Genomic DNA, 17,518 nt, shown 5'->3' with positions numbered 1-17,518 from the left:
TGGGGATTCGGGTAATAGTCAGGGGATGGGCCGGGATCCAGTCACCCCTCCAGCGGCAACAACAGCTGGTAGAAGTTATGCCAGTGTCGCCGCTGGAGGGAGGGGGGATGCGTCCTCCTTGTCTTTGGGCTCTGGGGACTGCGTTTTGCAGCAGCGCCTCCTGGAGGCCTTAAGGAGGGGGGAGAGCTCGATGAATGTAGGGGGCAGAGTTGTGGATTTGTCTCTCTGGGTGGAGAGACATGGTCTTGGTGCCTTCCGAGAACAAAGGGGGGAGACCGTCTGGTCCATGCCAACAACCGGGCAGGACATTGGCTGTAGGAATGTGGCTCGTCTTCAGTGGAGAGGCAATGACGCGTGCCCATCCAGGAGTAAGGTGGTGGAGCTTCTGCTGAAGATGGGTTTCAGGGCAAATGACATCTATGCCCTGATCCATCCTTACGGCACGTCTGAGTTCGACATCAGCTTTGTTCGCCCAGAGGGCCTCGAGCTCTTTTGGGGGAACTACGAGTTGATGAAGGACGAGCCCGGCTGGCGCGGTTTCGCTGCACAAGTGGTAACCCGCCAGACTGGAGTCAAGAGAGTGACCGTTTTGACTCGTAACGAGTCCCTCTCTTGTTACGATATCATGACTTGGATAAGTCGGTACGGAGAGGTGGTGGATATGCCCAATAAGAACCGGGACGAACACGGCATCTGGTCCGGAGCCTGGACGTTTATGGTGAAACTTAAGCGTTCGGGGAATTCGGTGGCCCACATACCATCCGCGGCCTTCCTTGGCAGGGATCGTATCTTGGCCTTCTACCAGGGGCAGCCGAAGCTCTGTCACAAGTGCGGCAACCCCACACATTTGAGTGCAGCCTGTAATGTCATCAAGTGCGCTCTGTGTGGTGAGGTAGGTCATCTTGCGGCATCTTGTGCAGAGATTAGGTGTCATCTGTGTGGTGAACTCGGTCACCCATTTAGTCGCTGTCCGCGCTCTTTCGCCAATGCAGTCAGGGCCCCAGTGGAGGAGAGCCGTGAAGTTGATTCTGCAGGGGAGGGGACCAGCAGAGGCGATGGAGCCCAGGAGCCAAGGAAGAACAAACATGCTGGGGCAGCCAAGCTAAGGCGCCAAGAGAAGCGCGGAAGGGGCAGGGAGCTGGTGGAAACCCAGGTGGCAGGTGGGTCAATGCTGGCCCCTGCTCCGGACGCAAATCATGTGGCTGAGGCTCCAGGGGACAGGGAGCTGGATGAGGAGGTCAGGAGGATCCAAAGGGAGGAGGCTGCCACTTATTCAGATTCTTCCCACTATGAAAGTGTGGGTGAGGGCAAGGATGAGTGGCAAAAGAAAAAGCGTAAGCAGGGCTCCAAGAAAATGAAAAAAAGGGAAGGGAAATCTTCCCCTGCAACGGGCCAGGTGCAGGAAGGCAATCCAAACTCTCCTCTTGTTGGGCTCTCCAACAGGTACCAAGCTCTCTCGTCCTCGGAGGAGGCAGAGGTGTCTAGGACAAGCGTGGGTCCTACAGGGTGTGCTGAGCCTTCCTCTTGTGGGGGTTTGGTGACCTCCAGAGGGAGGGCTGGCCCAGAGCCCAGTGGCAAGGAGGACGAGGTTGAGGAGCCCCTTGCCATGGACCTTTCAGTGTCCAAGAAACGTAGCAAGGGGTCATCCTCAGACCCGGATGAGAAGGGGGGTGGAAAGAAGAAAGCCATCTAACTCAATCACCAATGATGGCGGCACCCGCTCCGTTGACGCTGGCATCCATTAATGTTGCCAGCATTAAATCTGATATGGCTAGATTCCAGGCCTTTGATTTTCTCGGCCGCGTTGAAGCCGACATTTTGTTTTTGCAAGAGACCAGGCTGCCAAATTTGGCAGCTGTGCATAAGGCAAGGAGGGAATGGAGGTGTGGTCCATCTTACTGGTCTCTTGCGGCCGAGCCATATAGCGGAGTGGCGGTACTTTTTACCGCAGCGGTTGAATGCCGACGGGTTATCGAGTTAGAGATAGGGAGGTGCCTGATCCTGGATGTTCTCATAAAGGGACAAGAGCTTCGGCTAATCAACATCTATGGTCCCCAAACCAAGCGGGACCGCAAGGATCTCTTTATGAGGATCAAGCCGTACCTTTTTACCAGTCGGCAGGTGATCTTTGGGGGTGACTTTAATGCAGTCACGAGGACCCGTGACAGGGGTGGCTCCCTAGGCAAGCTGACTTATGATAGCGTCGCGCTTAATAGCATAGCTAGCGAAGCTCGCCTGGTGGATGTCCACATCCGGCACACCCCAGGCCACGCGGGTTTCACCTATTATAGAGGCGAGTGCAGGTCTAGAATAGATAGGTTTTATTTGAAGGAGGACGCCATCTCTTCACCAGTATCTGTTGTTGAGGTGGAGTTCTCCGACCACTGTCTGATTTTGTTTTCCCTGAATGTTGCAGAGACCCCCCGGATGGGTAGAGGCTTATGGAGGCTGAATTCATCACTCCTGGAAGAAGCAGAGATAAGACAGTCCTTTGAGGATTTTCTGCAGAGCCAGGTACCATTACTGGATCTTTGTAGCAGTAAGTCAGAGTGGTGGGAGATGCTCAAGATCAGGGCGGCGAGGTTCTTCCGCCAGCTCTCTACCCTCAGGAGCCTGAGTAAGTACCGTCTTTATCAGGGCCTGAGGAGGAAACTCGAACATCTCATCTCGACTGGAGGTAGCTGAGAGGATATCTCCAGAGTGAAGTCTTTGCTCAAAGGGTGCCAGTATAATAGGCACGCATCTTTGGTTTTTGAGAGGGACTTCGGGAAGTACCACTCACCTGACCCCTACAGAAACTGCAAGATGTCAGTGAATCGTAAAGTTGTCACTGGACTGATCGACGGTACGGGATCTCTGAACAGGTCCAGATCAGGGATTCTGGAAGTCATCAGATCCTTCTACTCGCACCTTTTGAGAAAGAGGGATCTAGATCGAGATGTGATGTCGGCTTTCTTGGCTGAAGTTGTTCCTGAGCCAGGGGATGACATCTCCCTTAATGTTTTGACAGAGGAGATCAACATAGAGGAAGTTAAACTGGCGATTGATGGGCTTGCTCTCAAAAAAATCGCCAGGACCGGATGGCTTAACATCCGAGTATTCTAAGACCTTCAAGGACCTCTTGAGTCCCCTCTTGACTGAGGTATTTAATGAGTGTCTTTCCTCGGGCACTCTGCCTAGGTCAATGAGGAGGTCTGCTTTGATCCTTCTGTCAAAGGGTAAAGACTCGAGCCGTATTGAGAACTGGCGTCCCATAGCGCTTCTCAATATGGACAGGAAGGTTCTGGCAAAAGTGCTGTTTAATCGGCTGGTCAAGTTTGCACCCCGGCTCCTCTCGGGCACCCAGCATTGCTCTGTTCCAGGCCGTAGCACCTTTAGTGCTGTTCTAGGTGTCCGGGAGGCAGTGGAGCAGGGTAGGGCTGGTCACTGGGAGGGGTACCTGCTGTCCTTGGATCAGGCCAAAGCGTTTGATCGGGTTAATCACAAGTACCTCTGGTCTGTTCTTCTGAGATATGGCCTGCCAGTGGGGTTTGTCAATTGGCTCAGGACATTGTACGCGGGGCTGAGACTTTCCAGCTTGTGAACGGTTGGGTCGGCCACCCATTTGAGGTTGGGTCTGGCGTCCGTCAGGGCTGTCCTCTGAGCCCCTTGCTGTACGTGATTGCCATTGATCCTTTCCTTAGGAGGATTGATGGTGGGCCTATGGCGGGGGTCGGGATGGAGCGGGCGGTGCCGGAAGCCGCCCTCAGGGTGGCAGCGTACGCTGATGACGTCACCATCTTTGTGTCCTCGAGGGGGGAGGCAGAGCATGTGATGGCAGAGGTGGATCGCTACTCGGAAGCATCCGGGTCCGGCATCAACTGGGATAAGTGCGAAAGTCTCTGGTTAGGAAGGGGAGATCCTACATTTAGTCTCCCGGACACCCTTCCAGTGCCCCAGGACTCGGTTAAAGTTCTCGGCATCGAATTTGGCCGGGGAGATTACCCCATGAAAAATTGTGTGGTTAGGCTCGATGGTGCCACTCAGAAGGTGGCCCAGTGGAAGGGTTGGTCTTTGACCCTTCGGGAAAGGGTTAACCTGATCAAAACATACCTGCTCCCTTTATTCATTTACCTGGGCAGCGTATGCATTTTGCCAGAGCCTCTCTGGACCCGGGTCTACAACCTGTTCTTCCTAATGTTTTGGGGGAACAGGTTGAACCTGATCAGGAGAGATGTCACGTACCGCACGAGGAGACTAGGGGGTTATCTATGGTCAACCCCATGGTGTTTCTCATAAACACCTTTGTTAAGATCAACATAGGCAACCTCTGCCAAGAGAGCGCTCCTCCGTGGGTATTCTCCTGTTGGGGATGGCTTCGGCCTTTCCTCCAGGAATGGGAGACAGGAGGGTGAGTGAAGGACCTTCGCACGCCGCACGGGCATCTTTCAGCTTACGCTACCGTGGTTCTGAAGGTGATACGCCGGTGGGGTCTGGGGATGTGGCAGATCAGAACTCTGTCGAGGAAACTCCTCGATAAGAGGGTTCTGTTGACCCATTTCCAGAAGCCCCTGGCGCTCAAGGACTGCCCAAGTCGGGACCTGGAGGGAGGGTTACGTTTATTGAATTCTGACAGGATCCCCTTGAAGTTTTGGGACTTGACTTGGCGCTGTTTCCACAGGAGACTGTATGTAAGGGGCAACTTGAAGAGCAGGCCACTGGTGGATAGGGGTTGTCCCCGCCAGGAGTGCAGCAACGTGCTGGAAAGCATGGAGCATTTCCTGCTTCAGTGTCCGTTTAATACAGAGGTGTACAATCGGGTGGGAGGCTCCATTGGTTGGCCCAGGTTGGCACGCCTCTCGTATGCGGAATGGGTCTATGGGGCATTCAGGGACCTTGGTGGCAGGGACCGGTGCACTTTATTTTTTAGTCAGCTTAGTGGTCAGGTTTCACTCTTGGAATGCACGGTGTCTAGTGTCGATGGAAGAGAAAGTCCTCCCCGCGGATGAGGTGAATAGAAACATCTTGGGTGACCTGGTGAAGGTGCGCTCTCTGGATTATGAGAGGTTGGGCACGACTAAAGCCTCTCTCCTATGGAGAGGGTTTGTCTTTCGTTAGGGACCGTTTTCTTATTGTTAGGGTCTTTTTAGGGACAGAATAGGGAGAGGTAGGGACAGTTTCTCTGAGGGTAAGTTTTTAGGGAAGGAGTAGGGACATTGTAGAGACAGATTAACCATAGGGATAGTGTTTCTCTATTTGGTCGGTGCCTGGCTTATCATATCCAGTCCTGGTGGAGGGCTGTGTGTGAAAGACACTAGTAGAGTTTTTGTTTTCGGTCAAAGATGAAGTATGTACGGCTGCAGGTAACTGAACCTTAGGCTTTCGGGTATTAATATGTAGTGTTGGTTTGTAGTTATGTAATATGAGATGTTATATGTTTTGTTTTGTATATAGGGTTAGGGGATATAGATAGGTTGGGTGGGGGTTTATTGGGGGGAGGGGGGATATATGCCTTAGCCGTAGCTTGACACGTCCTGGACAATGAACACTGGGCACGGACTGTTGGTGCAGGCATGGCCCTCAGGCTGCGGCAGGCAGGGCGTGTTTTGTGGTGCAGCTTGGCTCGTCCTGGACATAGACATTGAGCACGGACTTGGGATGCAGGCGTGGCTCCCAGGCTGCACCATAGGGGTTTTGTGTGGGAGGTGTGGTGGTTTGGTCTGGTTATATGGTTAGTTTAGGATTATGTAGGGTTTTATTATTTAGGTGGTGGGCATCACAAAAAAAATAAATAAATTATTAAAAATTAAAAAAAAAAAAAAAATTACAAAAAAAAAGGGTATTGGGTTGTTATTATTATTATTATTACTTTTGTTATTGTTGTAAGTATTACTGTTATTATATAATTCATTTGGCATGGATTTTCGGTTATTAGTCATATTTTCTTTCTTCTTTTTTGGGATTTCAGGCTGGATCCTGTGAGTTAGGGATGTTTTCTCACATGCGGGTTTATTGTTATATGTAGTATGTAGCGTATATGTCTTGGTGAGGATGAGTGAGTGTAGTTTTGGAGTGCAGGTTGGTGTAGTGTGCGGTGTGTATTGTTTGGACCAGATGGACCTTTTGCTTTTGTTCCTTTGTCCTGCAGTAAGGCAAAGTCCAGTTAACACAAGTGATAATTTGTTTTTGTTTTATGTTTTATGCCAAGTGAGCGATATTTATGTTCTGTTTATTGTTATGTTTTTCACTTTTATAATAAAGATCTACAGGATGTAACTCAGGATCAGTACAGTATAATTAATGTATGTATACAGTGACTCCACCAGCAGATTAGTGAGTGCAGCTCTGGGGTATAACACAGGATGTAACTCAGGATCAGTACAGGATAAGTAATGTATGTACACAGTGACTCCACCAGCAGATTAGTGAGTGCAGCTCTGGGGTATAACACAGGATGTAACTCAGGATCAGTGCAGGATAAGTAATGTATGTAGACAGCGACTCCACCAGCAGAATAGTGAGTGCAGCTCTGGGGTATAACACAGGATGTAACTCAGGATCAGTGCAGGATAAGTAATGTATGTAGACAGCGACTCCACCAGCAGAATAGTGAGTGCAGGTCTGGGGTATAATACAGGATGTAACTCAGGATCAGTGCAGGATAAGTAATGTATGTAGACAGCGACTCCACCAGCAGAATAGTGAGTGCAGCTCTGAAGTATAATACAGGATGAAACTCAGAATCTTCATGTCCCATGGCTACTGCCTACCTGAGAATTGGCTGACTGTAAAGCCAACAGCAAGTATGTCAAGTAACGATCCAACAGAGGAGATATGTTCTGTTTAAAGTTTCCAGGAAGCCTTTGTGCTAGAGGTGAAGAATCTGATGAAGAAACCCGCGGTCTGAAGTACTTCAAGGTATCCGCTTGACTGCTCCATCTCTGCAGTGGGACTGGACCTGGCACCGAAAGGCGCTGAATTGACCGCCCGGGTGAAAGGAGCAAAGATGATCTAAAACAAAAGCATTTTGAAGTTTTTATGCAAATGATGAGATGATAATTATCTTTCCACATACATGCAAGAAAATGAAGTAGATTTGGCCCTTAGAGGTGAAATGTGGCCACATGCAAACGTAGCCCAGACAATACAACAAGCCAGTGATCCTACTGTGTACGCAGGCCACATGCTGCCGGTGACAAAAAGGACATTACTGCATGCGAGTATGGCCGCCTGCACACGGGCGGAAATCCCGCCGCGGGATTTCCCGCGGGATTTCCGCCACTGAAAGTTTGCATAGGAGTGCATTACAATACGCACTCCTATGCAGACGGCCGCGGTTTGGCCGCGCGAAATTTCATGCGGCAAACAAACCGCGGCATGTCCTATTTTTGTGCGGGGCACGCACTCACCCGGCCGCCGGCTCCGGTCTGCACATGCGCCGGCTGCGCGGCAGCCGGCACATGAAAGAGCCGGGGCCGCCAGGCGCGGGTGAGTACGCGCTCGTCCCTGCAGGCTCTCGGGTCGGGTCCCGCGGTGAGAATTCTCGCTGCCGGATCCGACCCGCTCGTGTGCAGGCGGCCTATAGGTTTGTATTGAATCATGTTGACCATAAACGATATTACTAGAAATGTAGCTTTATCACATACTGCACTAGCTGTAGGAACAGCTGCCTGACATTGACATTTAGCTTCAGCTGAATTGATTGTGAGTACATTTCCCACAGAAGCATTATTGACCTTTCAGATGGTGTTCTGTGATCTCGTATATAATAGAGGTAAACAGGTTTATGATCACTTCTAACTATGATGGAAATAAAACGGAAATTTAGGACCATAATGTTTTGCAGAAATGGGTTTCATTCAAAGCCTGGGAGTTTCTTGTTCCTGTGATATAATGCTTTTCACACTTTTTTCTACATCGGGCAGTAGTCCATCTTCCTGCTCACTATTACGGTCATAGAGCACAATGTAGTCAGGTTTCAGGCGACACCATATGAAGTTAATGAAATAGTGCAGCACAGAGCGTTCTCTGACTTACCTGTCCTCATCTAGAAGGTCAAGTGGCTCCAAGGACTTGTGCTGCGGGATTCGTCCCATCTCATGAGCCATGACACGCTGCGTTACGTCATCCTTCCATGACAACCCTGCAACCACAAGCACAAAGAGACTTCAGAATGCAGATCCATTAACCGCTGTGGAATTACTCTCATTCAGGTTTGCTCTTGATGGAAGATTAGGGTCACCTAAACCAATAAGCGGGTTACCCTATTCCCACAATTGCAGTTGGAGTAAATGAACTCTGCATGTAGATTTTCATATGGGGGTCCCTTTGTTCCCCTAAATAGCAGTGGTCCCTCTTTTCCCCCAAGTAGTTTAGGTCCCTCTATGCCCATCCCCAATTAGTTGGAGTCCCTGTTTGCCCCTTCCCACCCCCCACATCCCCTCACTCAAAGCAGTAGTGATTCCTATATTTCCTCCCCAAGAAGTGTTGGTCTTTCTGTGCCCCTCCCCCATGAACTAGGGGTACCTGTGCGCCTCTTCAAGTAGTAATGGTCCCTGCGTGCCCCCCAATTAATACTGGCTCATATGTGCCCCTTAGAAGTGGTGGTTGTGATTCCCTCTGTATCCCCCAAATTACTAGTAGTCCCCCAAGTAGTAGTGGGCACTCTGTGCCCCCCCCCCCCCCACACACACTTACTAGTGGTCCCTCTGTGCTCCCCCCAATTAAGATTGGCTCCTCTGTGACCCAATTAGTAGCAGTCTCTCTATGACTCCACATAATTAGTATTCGCCCCTCTGTGCCCTCCAATTAGTAGTGGTCCCTCTGTGATTTCCCCCAAGTAGTAGTGGTCCTCATGTTCCCCAGAAGTAGTAGTGGTCCCTATGTGCCCATCCCCAAGTAGTAGTAGTCCATCTAGGCTTCCTAAACAGTAGTGGTCCATCTGTGCCCCCCACCCCCAATTAGAAGTGGACCGTCTGCGCCCACCCCCAATTAGTGATCCCTCTGTGGCTTCCCACAAGTAGTAGTGATCTATTCATGATTTTCATGCTGGAATGAAATGAACGATAAGCGATCAAATTATCATTCAATCGTTGGCCATCTTCACACTGAATCATTCAAATTCGAATGATCCAGCAATTTTTTTTTTTTAAAACAATAATTGTTCGTGTAAGAGTGCTTTAAGCCACGCCCTCTGTGCCCCTCGCAATAATAGTGCCTATTAGTGACTCCCTTCATTCAGAAGTGTGTATTTTCTGTGTGCATTTGCATAGAAAAGAACCATCTGGCACTCATTACAGAATTTTTCCATTTCAATGGAGTGGAGCTGACCAAAGGTGGTCTGTGAATAGAGGTGGTCTGTGAATAGAGGTGGTCTGTAAATATAGGTGCCTATAAATAGAGGTGGTCTGTAAATATAGGTGCCTATTAATAGAGGTGGTCTGTGAATAGAGGTGGTCTGTAAATATAGGTGCCTATAAATAGAGGTGGTCTGTGAATAGAGGTGGTCTGTGAATATAGGTGCCAATAAATAGAGGTGGTCTGTGAATATAGGTTTTCCATCACAAGCCTAGGAATGACTTGTGATGGAGAACTCAGTCATCACCAATGTAACTAATGTCTGACATTCGTTCTACCAAGAATTCTCATTAAGACATACCTTTAGCTGTGAGCTGACGAAGTACGGCCTGCAGCTGCTGCAGTGTACCCGGTGTCACCTGGAACTGGCCCACATCCCTTTCAGACCTTTCACGGCACTGACCAAACAAACCATCTGAAATCAAAAAGCATACAATGTGTTATATAAAACATGGCTGGGGGTTCTAAAAAGTTGATACCTGATTCTTCATAATCTACAATTAAAGACCTTCCAGAAGAAGAAATAAAAAAGTGCAAGTTCTGTACATTAATAATGTGAAAACTGTTCCATAGTATCTTACTCCAATGCTGATATATGAATGCTTGAAGTTACAGGCCCCGAAGCCCGAGGCTGCACTACTGGGAAATTCTGATAACATTGCGATTTCTGGTAAATGAAGTGTTGTCATGGATACATTGTGTAACCTGACAGAATAACAGAGGTACAGGTTGGGGGGCACCTAGAAAATAGTGACCATAATATAATACATTTCAGCTTGTCCTTTAAGAGAGTTCTTTATTGACTTTATTTTACAGGAATAAAAGACTTAGAAATAGCAGAAAACCAATGTGGCTCGATAATGATGTAAAGGGGGAATAAACAGCAAAATTAGGGTGCATTCAGACAAACGTATATTGGCTCGGTTTTCACGCCGAGCCGATATACGGTGTCCTCATCTGGGGGGGGGGGAGGATGGAAGAGCCAGGAGCAGGAACTAAGCTCCCGCCTCCTCATCCTCCTCTCCGCCCCTCTGCACTATTTGCAATGAAAGGAGGTAGGATGGGGGCGGGGCTAAGTTCAGAGAATTAGAACCACCCCAGTCCCGCCTCTCCCCATTGCAAATAGTGCAGAGGGGCGGAGAGGAGATAGAGAGGGGGCGGGAGCTCAGAGCGCTGCTCCTGGCTCTTCCAGGCTCCCCCCTCTGCAGAGAGAGACGACGTATATCGGGTGGGCGTGAAAACCCAGCCGATATACGTTCGTCTGAATCCAGTCTCAAAGCGTATAAACTACTAAAACAAGAAGGGAGCGAAGAAGCACTGAAAACCTATAAGGGAAAAAATAAATTTCGTAAAAAGCAGATAATATCAGCAAAAGTGAGGACAGAATAATTGCTAAAGAGAGTAAAACTAACCCTAAACTGTTCTTCAATTATATAAATAGTAAAAAGATTACTACTGAAAGGGTTGGCCCTTTAATAAATAATGTAGGAGTATTTGTGATGAGGAGAAAACAAATCTATTAAATAGCTTTTTCTCCAGTGTATTCACAGAGGAAAATGAAATGTCAGATGAGATGCAGAGTGATAAAGTAAACTCTTCACTAAATGTCACCAGTCTTATTCTGCCTCAATAACATGGCTGTAAGCGTATCGGCTGAAGTAACTTCTCTTGTAGTTATGAACCAGTACTCACAGCAGGTATATGTTGTCAGACAGCATCCAACTCGACTGCAAAGGCATGTGAGAAATTCCAGGGTTTATTTTAGGTAGAAATCTTGTAGAATGCATATTCAGCAGTAGGTAAAAAGAATGATGATGAGCTAAAGCACAGAGTAGAGACCTAACACATAGGCTATAGACAGGAAACTCCCTAGCAGGAGGAAAAGGAGGAGTTATGCAACACAGGGGGTACAAAGAACCAGAAGGGACAAACTAAAGAAGACAAACACTTGCAGATACAGTACAGGTTATACATGTCAATGAATAGAGTCAGGTAGATGAGACATGACACTCCTCGTCTGAAATCTTTAGATTTCACTGAATACTGTTTTGACATAATGTCCTTCAAAGTCCAGAAATTCTTGTTGAACCTAAAAAACAAATAAACAAATGCAACAGCAATAAATGAACAAATCAACTGTTGTGGCAAAGGTAATCCACAGGTGGACTTCTTCAGGTTCTCTCAGTTGCAGTCTGCGGTGATATGCTCCCCGCCATGAGCTGTGTAGGATAATCATGGCTTCCTTAGGTGACTTCCTTCCTTGGAAGAAAAAGCACTTGTTCAAATTCTGCGACTGTAGGGTGTGCCTTACACATATGCCAACCACTACACTTTGATGATGCGTTCTTTGCAAAACACTGAGCAATGTGAATTAGTCTGCCAATAGCTTGCACGAGAGATCTCCATGTCGAGAAACGTTCGAAGCGATGTGACTTCAGCTTCACTATAGAAGTTACAAAAGTGTAAAGTGTAGAACTTAGGGCTCTGATTTCCTTGTCAGACGCAGGGTCCACCAGATCATAGATGGCATTGGTAGGTAACAAACAAGGATCTTCGTATTAAAAACTTGGAGGTGAAGACCATATGTGGTCCAGCAGATTTGATGTTGGTGCGGCTCTTGTTCCCCGGTCGGCTGGATTAAGTTCTGTGGGGATGTAATGCCACTGGTTAGGGGTGGAGAAACTTCTGATCCTTTCTACTCGGTGTCCTACATACACGTAGAATTGTTTTGTTTGGTTGTGTATATAACCGAGAACAACCTTACTGTCTGTGTAAAAGGTGAATGAATCAAATGTGACGTCCATTTCATCCCTTATCACTTCGGCAATCTCTACTGCTAACACGGCTGCACAGAGTTCAAGTCTTGGTATGGAATGCGCAGGTTTTGCGGTTAGTTTGGCCTTACCTAGTACGAATCCACAGTGTAGTTCATTGTTGGCTCCTGAGATCTTCAGATAGGCCACTGCGGCTATGGCTTCCATTGATGCATCAGAGAAGATGTGTATTTCCTTTTTGACAGCAGCTGAAAGAGAACTGGGAGCATAACAGCGCGGTACTTGGAGTTGTTCTAATACTTTCAAGGACCTTTTCCATTTTTCCCACCTTTGTTGTTTCTCGACAGGTAAGGGAGCGTCCCAATCCATATTCTCAGTAGTAAGCTGTCTCAGAAGTATCTTGCCCTGAATAGTGATGGGGGCTATGAACCCGAGAGGAGCATAAAAACTGTTCACGACCGATAAAACTCCACGCTTGGTGAAAGGTTTGTCGCAAGCTAATACTTGAAATATAAATGTATCTTGTTCAATATTCCAGAGCAATCCTAGGCTGAATTGTATAGGAAGAACCTCAGAGCTGAGGTCAAGGTCCCGCAAGTTGATTGCATGATCGTCAGATGGAAAGGCCTTCATTACTTCCTTGCTGTTGGAGGTAATCTTGTGAAGCCTAAGGTTTGTGACAGACAGCATTTCCTTGGTTCTGGTGAGGAGATCAATCGCCTCTGCGCTTGTGGGTAAGGATTTAAGTCCGTCGTCTACGTAGAAGTTCTTCTCGACGAATTGCCGAGCATCCGATCCGTGCTCCTTCTCACCTTCTTGGGCTGTCCTTCTCAGTCCATAGATTGCTACAGCAGGTGATGGACTGTTGCCAAAGACATGTACTTTCATCTGGTAATCTATGACCTCTTTGCTGACATCATTGTCCTTGTGCCATAGGAACCTGAGATAGTTTCTGTCATCTTCCTTAACGATGAAGCAATGGAACATCTGCTGGATGTCAGCCATAACCGCAACGGGTTCTTGTCTGAAGCGAATTAGAATGCCCATGAGGCTGTTGTTTAGGTTAGGGCCTGTGAGGAGAAGGTTGTTGAGAGAGACACCTTCATGCTGAGCACTGGAATCGAACACAACTCTGATTTGTTCAGGCTTGCGGGGGTGATACACACCAAAGGACGAAAGGTACCAGCATTCTTCTCCTTCCCTTACCGGTGGTGCAGGTTCTGCATCTATCGAATACCTTCTGCATGAAGTCTACGAAATGTTTTTCCATTACTGGTTTTCTCTCAAGAGTGCGTTTCAGAGAGGAGAATCTAGTGGTAGCTTGCTGCCTATTGTTAGGTAGCTTTACTCTTGGAGAACGGAAGGGTAAGGGAGCTACCCAGCTATTGGAGTCGTCTTGGGTGAATTCTCTTTCCATGACCTTGAGAAATTCAATGTCTTCTCTAGCAGGTGCCAACTTGTTATCGTCACTTGTTGTATTGAACACTGTTGATCCGAGACTGTCATCCCAGAGGAAAGTGTTTGTACTGTCTTGTTGGTCGTGGTGCCACTTACTGTTAGTCAGTCTCTCCTTCACCCGATAATGGTGTGGGCATGGATGAAAATAAATACTGCGACCATTTGGCAAGATGTGTGTTTTAAATATGGAAATCTTGGTTGGCTTTTTCATTTTGTCTATACAGACGTTGCCTATGATGACCCATCCTAAGTCAAGGCGCTGGGCAAATGGTGCATCATGAGGTCCATTAATTTGATGGCGTATTTTGTGCACCCTAAGAATGTCTCTACCCAGCAGAAGTAGGATCTCTGCGCTCTTGTCAAGGGCTGGTATTTCGTTAGCTATAGCCCTTAGGTGGGGATGATGGAAAGCGGCCTTTGGTGTAGGGATCTCTCCCCTATTGGATGGTATCTGATTACATTCAATAAGTGTGGGCAAGGGTATCTCAAGATTGCCCTTAAGAGAGGCTACAACAAGTCCGCTGGCTCTTCTCCCCGAGACCTCTGTCACTCCACTACATGTACCCAAGGTCTATGGGTAAACATCTCCCTTTATGTTAAACAAATCAAAGAGTTCTGACCTTGCAAGTGATCGGTTGCTCTGGTCATCGAGGATGGTGTACACCTTCATAGTCCTTTCTGGTTGACCCTGGGGGTACACATCGACTAGGCATATCCTTGCACAGGACTGGTCGCAAATGCCTTCTCCACAGACTTCTGTGCATGAAGAAGATACAGTGGTAGGACTTGCTGCTTGATCTGTGTTCTCCCCGCCATACGTTGGTGGGGTAGGGAAACTTGTAGCTGGTGCAGTACTAGGTTGAGATGGGTGAAGAGCTTGTACATGATCTTCACAACCACACTCAATGTATTTGATGGCATTTTTACAGTCTTTAGCAATGTGTTCAGTAGAAGCGCAACATCTGAAACATACCCCAAACTGCTTTAGAAGCTCCTTGCGTTCTTGGAGTGGTTTCTCCTTGAAGCCGATGCACTTCTTGAGGGGATGAGGCTTCTTATGGAAGGGACACAGGCGATTAGGGTTTTCAACCTTTTCATCTTGATTGCTTTTGTAACTGACTCCCTGTTAATCTGACAAAGTAGAGGGAAAAATATCAGTCTTTTTTACTGACACTGGACCTCTGCGGCCTTTGTAGTCGACGCGTGAGTTGTCAGACTTGAATGGATGTGGACCGGGATTGGATTCCTCATAGGAGAAGCTTGGGTCATTCTTGGATTCTGCAATGTTTTTGATGAACTCACAGAAGTAGGAAAATGGAGGAAAAGAGACTTGATTTTCTCTCTTATATCTTGACTAGAGATGAGCGAGCACCAAAATGCTCGGGTGCTCGTTACTCGGGACGAAATTATCGCGATGCTCGAGGGTTCGTTTCGAGTAACGAACCCCATTGAAGTCAATGGGCGACCGGAGCATTTTTGTATTTCGCCGATGCTCGCTAAGGTTTTCATGTGTGAAAATCTGGGCAATTCAAGAAAGTGATGGGAACGACACAGAAACGGATAGGGCAGGCGAGGGGCTACATGTTGGGCTGCATCTCAAGTTCACAGGTCCCACTATTAAGCCACAATACCGGCAAGAGTGGGCCCCCCCCTCCCAACAACTTTTACTTCTGAAAAGCCCTCATTAGCAATGCACACCTTAGCTAAGCACCACACTACCTCCAACAAAGCACAATCACTGCCTGCATGACACTCCGCTGCCACTTCTCCTGGGTTACATGCTGCCCAACCCCCCCCGCACGACCCAGTGTCCACAGCGCACACCAAACTGTCCCTGCCCAGCCTTCAGCTGCCCTCATGCCACACCACCCTCATGTCTATGTATAAGTGCGTCTGCCACAGGAAAAGCAGGCACACACTGCAGAGGGTTGGCATGGCTAGGCAGCGACCCCCCCATAAAAGGGGCGGGCTGATAGTCCACAATGCTGTACAGAAGCAATGAGAAATCCAATCCTGTGCCACCTCCATCTGGAGCTGCACACGTGGGCATAGCAATGGGGAACCTATGTGCCACACACTATTCATTCTGTCAAGGTGTCTGCACGCCCCAGTCAGACCGCGTTTTTTTATAAATAGTCACAGGCAGGTACAACTCCGCAATAGGAATTCCGTGTGCACCCACAGCATGGGTGGCTCCCTGGAACCCACCGGCGGTACATAGAAATATCCCATTGCATTGCCCAACACAGTTGAGGTAGTAATGTCGTGCTTAATGCAGGTGGGCTTCGGCCCACACTGCATGCCCCAGTCAGACTGGGGTTCTTTTCAAGTGTACAGATGTAGTAAAAACTCCGTGTGCACCTACAGCATGGGTGGGTGCCAGGAAGCCACCGGCGGTACATAGAAATATCCCATTGCATTGCCCAACACAGCTGAGGTAGTAATGTCGTGCTTAATGCAGGTGGGCTTCGGCCCACACTGCATGCCCCAGTCTGACTGGGGTTCTTTTGAAGTGTACAGATGTAGTAAAAACTCCGTGTGCACCTACAGCATGGGTGGCTCCCTGGAACCCACCGGCAGTACATAGAAATATCCCATTGCATTGCCCAACACAGCTGAGGTAGTAATGTCGTGCTTAATGCAGGTGGGCTTCGGCCCACACTGCATGCCCCAGTCAGACTGGGGTTCTTTACAAGTGTACAGATGTAGTAAAAACTCCGTGTGCACCTACAGCATGGGTGGGTGCCAGGAAGCCACCGGCGGTACATAGAAATATCCCATTGCATTGCCCAACACAGCTGAGGTAGTAATGTCGTGCTTAATGCAGGTGGACTTCGGCCCACACTGCATGCCCCAGTCAGACTGGGGTTCTTTTCAAGTGTACAGATGTAGTAAAAACTCCGTGTGCACCTACAGCATGGGTGGGTGCCAGGAAGCCACCGGCGGTACATAGAAATATCCCATTGCATTGCCCAACACAGCTGAGGTAGTAATGTCGTGCTTAATGCAGGTGGGCTTCGGCCCACACTGCATGCCCCAGTCTGACTGGGGTTCTTTTCAAGTGTACAGATGTAGTAAAAACTCCGTGTGCACCTACAGCATGGGTGGGTGCCAGGAAGCCACCGGCGGTACATAGAAGTATCCCATTGCATTGCCCAACACAGCTGAGGTAGTAATGTCGTGCTTAATGCAGGTGGGCTTCGGCCCACACTGCATGCCCCAGTCAGACTGGGGTTCTTTTCAAGTGTACAGATGTAGTAAAAACTCCGTGTGCACCTACAGCATTGGTGGCTCCCTGGAACCCACCGGCGGTACATAGAAATATCCCATTGCATTGCACAACACAGCTGAGGTAGTAATGTCGTGCTTAATGCAGGTGGGCTAAAAATTTATTTGATTACACTGTAGGCGAGGGCCCACAAAAATTGCTGTATCAACAGTACTAATGTACCTGAAAAAAATTGGCCATGGCCAACCAAGAGGGCAGGTGAAACCCATTAATCGCTTTGGTTAATGTGGCTTAAGTGGTAACTAGGCCTGGAGGCAGCCCAGTTTAACGAAAAATTGGTTCAAGTTAAAGTTCCAACGCTTTTCAGAGCATTGAAACATCTAAAAATTGTTTAGAAAAATTATGAGTGAGCGTTGTGGCCCTAAGAAAAATTGCCCGTTCAGCGTGATTACGTGAGGTTTCAGGAGGAGGAGCAGGAGGAGGAATATTAGACACAGATTGATGAAGCAGAAATGTCCCCGTTTTGGATGGTGAGAGAGAACGTAGCTTCCATCCGCGGGTGCAGCCTACGTATTGCTTACGTATCGCTGCTGTCTGCTGGTGGAGAAGAGAAGTCTGGGGAAATCCAGGCTTTGTTCATCTTGATGAGTGTTAGCCTCTCGGCACTGTCGGTTGACAGGCGGGTACGCTTATCTGTGATGATTCCCCCAGCCGCACTAAA

The 17,518-nt window shown here is 48.3% G+C and overlaps 1 protein-coding gene across 2 annotated transcripts in view; it reads right to left on the bottom strand.

Moving 5' to 3' along the window:
* Positions 1-17,518, bottom strand: part of PTPRN (protein tyrosine phosphatase receptor type N) — a 138,010-nt gene that overhangs the window by 90,897 nt on the left and 29,595 nt on the right. For both annotated transcript variants that reach the window (XM_066575511.1, XM_066575512.1), the window contains exons 3-5: positions 9,638-9,751; positions 8,017-8,122; positions 6,750-6,990 (exon numbers count right to left, since the gene is read on the bottom strand). In XM_066575511.1, the coding sequence (XP_066431608.1) occupies positions 6,750-6,990; positions 8,017-8,122; positions 9,638-9,751 (461 nt within the window). The remainder of the gene's footprint in view (positions 1-6,749; positions 6,991-8,016; positions 8,123-9,637; positions 9,752-17,518) is intronic.

The sequence above is a fragment of the Eleutherodactylus coqui genome, chromosome 8, assembly GCF_035609145.1.
Source record: "Eleutherodactylus coqui strain aEleCoq1 chromosome 8, aEleCoq1.hap1, whole genome shotgun sequence".
NCBI classification, from domain to species: domain Eukaryota; kingdom Metazoa; phylum Chordata; class Amphibia; order Anura; family Eleutherodactylidae; genus Eleutherodactylus; species Eleutherodactylus coqui.
This window is presented reverse-complemented; position numbering and strand designations above follow the sequence as displayed.